Source organism: Lasioglossum baleicum, chromosome 12 (assembly GCF_051020765.1).
Source record: "Lasioglossum baleicum chromosome 12, iyLasBale1, whole genome shotgun sequence".
NCBI classification, from domain to species: domain Eukaryota; kingdom Metazoa; phylum Arthropoda; class Insecta; order Hymenoptera; family Halictidae; genus Lasioglossum; species Lasioglossum baleicum.
Genome location: NC_134940.1, coordinates 15,439,832 through 15,445,700, shown reverse-complemented (window position 1 = coordinate 15,445,700; position 5,869 = coordinate 15,439,832). Strand labels below are relative to the sequence as shown.

The window sequence follows — 5,869 nt, the reverse complement described above, 5'->3', positions numbered from 1 at the left end:
GTTTCCATGAGAGCGATTTAACACGATTGGATTTGTTTCCACGAATCGCGACGATTTTTCACACGAACATATATTGAAAAATATAAGGATTCTAAAAAGGTTGCCATTCAATTGAGATTACAAAAAAAGAACTGGTTTGTATTACAAATAATTGAAATTGTCAGTTTATTGAAAATTAATGCGAGTATAAAATTAAATTATACATAAGCGATATTATATGACAGAAATCGTATGTACAAATTAATATACGTAAATCCCACAGAAACGGTAATGTTATAAAATCGGTATTGCTTTCGTCGATGGTATTTAAAGTATTTGACCGCACAGACAATAATACTTATATTGGATTTGTTAATGTAGCGAAGTTTGAAATAATGAATCGTTTCTATTAAAAACAGAGTTTTATTAGCTGTTTCAATATGAATGATCGCTGCTTAATCCTATACAAAATGAAAACAATAGGACGTCACTCTTCAAAGGATACAGGAGGTTTTGGGATGGTGGAGGGAATAGGGGAGAAGGTATATTATACGTTTATTTATTTTATAAACACCTAATTGCGAAATATACCATATGTAACCAAACCAACTGATAAAGAATATGATCGGTATAAACCTTTGGAGCACCTTACGCTCTTCCCTACTTATAAAAGATTTTCGATGCTTCTTGAACATTTTCTGAAACGTTCGGCCAGTTTCACCCCCAACCACTGGCTTGTCCCAGGTCGGGGGCCTGACGAGATCAACGATTTCTTACTGTCTTGAGGCTTGCTTTTTACAGAGTGCTTGCAGTTCTTCTAGGCTTGAGACTTCTCAGCCGGAAATGAATGCGATTCGGATCATATTCTTTGTCACAAGCGCGAAAAACCTTTGGATCTTCGAAATTCGAGCAAGACAAACATCTTCAGATATCTTGTCTTCGACTTTTCAAAACTTTCATTTTTTCAGAGTGAAACTTCAAACTTCCCTCTATCATCCAATACCTCTTGATTCAAAACCTTATAAACAAACAAACAGGTTAGAGAACTTACTTCTATTTTTTTTGTTAATTTTATTTTTTTTGTTTTTTGCGTTCTTTTTTGTGTGTAATGTGTTTCGTTTTCCTTTACTTTTAATATATATATTGTGTATATATATATATATTTCTATTTTTTTTCTTTTGCATATAAACATTAAGGAATACCACATTTTTTCAGATTTACATCACTTTTTTCAAGTGATAATATTTTTAATGTCCAAAACGCGGCTGGAATACAACTTTCTCAAGCAAATTTATTTCTTGTCAAAGGAAAATAGAAACTCAATTATATTCCAACCTTCACATTTATAGTCATTATACGGTTAAGATAACGTAAACCTTATCTTCATAAAACTATTAGGAAATGGTAGAAACATTATGAAAATAAGGTTTTCCGTGTCCATTCTAACCTTACTGTTTTTTTTTTTCAATGTAAAGAATATGCTACACTCCTTTGCATATTTGTCAAGTTATCTCATTAATTGATATTGTACAATATCGTAATTTAAATGCCATATATTAATTGCATATGATGCTGAATTAGGTAAGGTAAGAACAGTAGTGAGAATGTAGTTTTTTTTGCATTTTTTGACCCGGTACAGTATTGTTAGAAGAAATTTGAGGTCAAAGGGTCAAGTCACACAAATGGTCTCCCAAACACCTGGCCTCTCGCATCACACTCGTGTCACTTAATACCGACCTGAAATTCATTAAGCAACAAAAACTATGATTGTTTGACCCAGGTTATATGGGTTACACTTAAGTTACTACCGTACGATTTATTGGATGCATTTCTTGATGCTCCTGTCTTCCATTCTTGCTAATTTAACTACTTATTTTTGTACTTAAACATCTCGTTCGAACGAAATATAAGCGGTCTACGAAAATATGAATCCAAATTATGAATTTCTCTTATCCTGTGGTACATGTGTGTATATGTAATTGTTCGCAATATCGTGCGAGAGTATAATGTTAACACAATTTCTCTTGTCTCACATTTTGTATCCTTATTCTTATCTTTTATCATTTGTCTGATGTATTGTATGAGAAACACTCATGCACATAGTTAATGGACAAACTTATTGATGAATGAACAATGGTATTAAGAGAGTGACGTATGCTTTTATGGAATATATAATCTCATGGATTTCTGTTTCATTCACATGTGAAAATTCTCGTCTGTAAAAATACTTGAGTACAAAATACATGTTTCGAAAGTAAAAAATTTAAAAACGTTATTCACTGTTTGAATAATATTAATACATGTGATTCAACATGCTCTCTCAATGTGTTTTACTTTGCTGGGTAGTACTGTAAGTTTTGGCGAATTATACAATATCAAATCAATGAGTTTTTTTTTGGTACTGTATTTCCCTAGATAAGGAGAGTTAATCGCATGACTTTAAACATAAATGTTATTTCAAAGGAGACACATATCCATGTAGACTGCTTATATTAGGCGGTGCCGAAGAAAAAGAAATAAACTTACGTGGCGAATACGAGCGCGATCTGGATCTGTCGTAGCGGGAACGTCGGCGACTGTAGTAAGGGCTTGGAGATCGTCGGTAGCTTCCCCTGTAACTGCTGCTATTCCCAGCACAATAATACGAACATATTTTTCTTTTTTTTTTACTGAATCTTTAATATAATTACATTGTTGCGAGAAATATTCAGGATAATCAACTTACTCTCTACGTCTAGGTCCGTCCCCCCATCCTCTGTCGTGTAGGTGTGTAGGTTTTCCCATATAAATTCCAGGCGTGGGTGTGTGAGCTCGTTGCGTAATTGAAAAATCTACTCTTATTCTTCGGCCATCAATTTCCATTCCTGTGCATTGTTCTTTGGCTACTTTCGCATCCTCGGACGATTCAAAATATACAAAGCAGAATCCTCTAGAACGTCCAGTCTAAAAGAAACATTTCTATATTGTTTATGTAAAATGACACCTATTCATTGTATATACTAAGCAATGATAAAATTAATGTAACCAGAGGCCTTTAACATTTCATACAAACTTAATTCATGAATGGTCTAAATCTCTGGCACTATTTATTATACCCCTTGGTGAATGATTAAGGGGATTTCATGGTTACTTTATATTTTTCTTGTCTCCTTAAAAAGATTATTCATAACAAATTGGAGTTACACTCCCATCCATAAGAGAATAAGGTTTTTCTAACAAATGTTTTCTATATCTTAAATAAAAATTATTGTTATACTTTTGATTTATATACAAAGGGAAAGCATCAATTTTAGTTTTAAAACAACTAATACTAGGTACTTTGTGTTATTTTTATTAATTTCTAAAACGTTTGTTTTGTGTATTTAATTTTCATGGTCAAAATAAAACAATAAAATCAAGCTGGAAGCTTGTTTTCTTTAACTGCCATTATTTCGAAGAAAAGTGTTCGGTGATTTATGGATGGGAGTATAAATCGACAGATTAATAATGTTTCAAGTACCTTCGCGTCGATTACAACTTGAACTCGTTCGACAGGTCCATATTTTGAAAAGATGTGATGTATTTGTTGTTCGGTCGTAAAAATAGAAAGTCCAAATACACCTAAGCATCTAGAAGGACATGGATTGTCCCTGTTACCGACATGTCTTCGTCTGGATGACATTGGACTGCGGGAGTGTGAACGATAGATGTTCCTGTCATGTTCGCGTGAATACCGAGAGCGAGAGTAGGAACGAGATCTGCTTCGTGAGTATCGCCCACCCCTATAAGGAGAACGACTGCGACTGCGACTACTACCACGATGACCTGCACTGGCATACTTGCTGCTCCGATAGGACTTTCTCCCTCTCGATACGGAACGGCTTCTTGACCTTGAATATTCTTTTACTGGTCTGTGGGATTCTTTACGTTCACGGGATTTCCGTGATCTTGAATGTGAACGTGAGTCTCTTAAACCTCCGTCTGCTGTTCTGGGTCGTCTGGGACTTGCACTACGGCTACCACTTCGCTGAAAAACAAAATCATTATAAATTTACATATTTATTACATATTTTTATATTTTTGAAGCGATTCATAACAAGATAATGATTAAGGAAGAAAACTAGCATGTTTATCAATATCATCAGGAAATATATATATGTGCGTAGATTTTAAAACATTGCTTATTGTAACATGCGATATTAAACTTATACAAACATTGGAAACTCGATAAAGGTAAGCTTAACCTTACGGTTACTAAAACAAATATATTTACAACATACAGTACATCATAGGATTATAAAAGGAATTGTGATAATTTTTATAATGAAATTTATGATTTCTGAAGTATCGAAGATTAACAGAAAACTGGTTAAACTATTTAGTAACATATACGTGAAATGTAGTTAAAACGTTGATGGATCAATAATGGCTGTGGTAGGCCGCATGTCGTTACAAATGTATTGCGTTTGAAATTCCGGTGAAAAAATTGAATCTTATATGGAAATATAAAGATTACCTCGATGTCACTCATTGTGGGATTCTCAGATATGTTTAAATGTTGCGGAAAGTAGCGAAACTTCAGAGAGACGTTTGGAATAAAACGCTGTAGCGTCAGTGTACGATAATGGCGTACAATCTTTGGGCCGTTTCAGCGGGCAACAACCGGAAATGATTTCAGGTGGTATACAAATGCGAAATGCCCTAACATCCGGTGTTGCCAAGAAACAATTGTTAAAATTAAACATGGCGGTGCTCTTCGAAATGGCGGCAAATTCAATGTACAGTAAATTTACACATATTTATACAAGCTTAGAATTGTAGCTTTTATAACATATATGCAGTTAATTAACCAGCCATTCTTGAATGTAGCGAGAACACTGTTACTAGATGTTGTCACGTGTATTATAATTATAATATAATCAAACTAACTCTTTGACACAATCAGATACAATACAATGCAATACAAACACCCATAGTACCACATGCGACGAATCACGACGAATACATCGTCTGTATAGTAAATAGCAGTAAATAGATACCTCGTCGGGGGGCAACATACCCAATCTTCTAACCATTTTACGGGGATGTCGCTAGGTGGTGCATAATGGTACTGTACATTTGCTAATAGCTTTAGCCTTTCTTCGCAGATGGCGTTGCGGAGGTCTTAAACACGTCATTGCGTAGCGACAATCGATAATTTATATCATTGAACAGGAGGTATTCAACAGAGAAATTGACCCTATTGAATATTGAATAAAACATTGTAATTTAGAAAAAAGACTATTGAAATTATCTATATAACAATGCTGTTATAAGTCTATATCAGCGTCTATATTTTAAATTTTATACGTATGAGAATCCTAAACAATGAGCAGAAAGTAACGTAAATTAAAGCAAACAGAAAGTAAATTGTTTTAGAAAATTTACTTGCTTCAAATTATAGTCTGGTGGAATTTATTTATCTCGTTTATTTGGATATATATTAGACTTTGATAGACTTCTTATTCGCGATGACCTTGTGTTTAATCAAGTTTCACATGCTTGCGAAATGCAAATTCGAAGGACGTAAAAGAAATCTCCATTGATATAAATGTTCCATCATTCCGATTTAATATTCAATGGTCGTGGACATGTTGCATTATTTACGCGATCACAAATCTTTTAAATGATTTTCATAAGTATATTTGATTCTATGTTAAATTCGTTTTGTTGGCTAATTGTAAGTTGTTTGTCGTAGACACTTTTTAACCCATACGCGGTTATTAAATATCAGTTCGCTGATGTAAACTTTCTCCATCGAAAATACGAGCGACGATACAAAATATGTTAGTCGAGAATTACACAATTAGAACATTTGAATTTTCGCACGCAAATATTGTTTACTCATCGTGGTTCAAATTCCAGAGATTA

General features: G+C 33.8%; 1 protein-coding gene across 13 annotated transcripts; it reads right to left on the bottom strand.

Annotated features, from left to right (window-relative positions):
• Positions 1-382: 382 nt before the first annotated feature.
• Positions 383-5,777, bottom strand: Tra2 (transformer 2). 13 transcript variants are annotated; one of them, XM_076434421.1, is made up of 5 exons: positions 4,999-5,777; positions 3,480-3,986; positions 2,706-2,923; positions 2,507-2,616; positions 383-1,717 (listed from the first exon to the last, which is right to left on the bottom strand). In XM_076434421.1, exons 1-5 carry the CDS (start codon positions 5,032-5,034, stop codon positions 1,707-1,709), a joined length of 882 nt encoding a protein of 293 aa, XP_076290536.1. In that variant the 5' UTR covers positions 5,035-5,777; the 3' UTR covers positions 383-1,706. The 13 variants fall into 13 exon arrangements, with proteins under 13 accessions (XP_076290536.1, XP_076290534.1, XP_076290538.1 ...); XM_076434419.1 differs by having other exon boundaries at positions 383-997; XM_076434423.1 differs by having other exon boundaries at positions 2,507-2,604.
• Between the last annotated feature and the right edge of the window lie 92 nt (positions 5,778-5,869).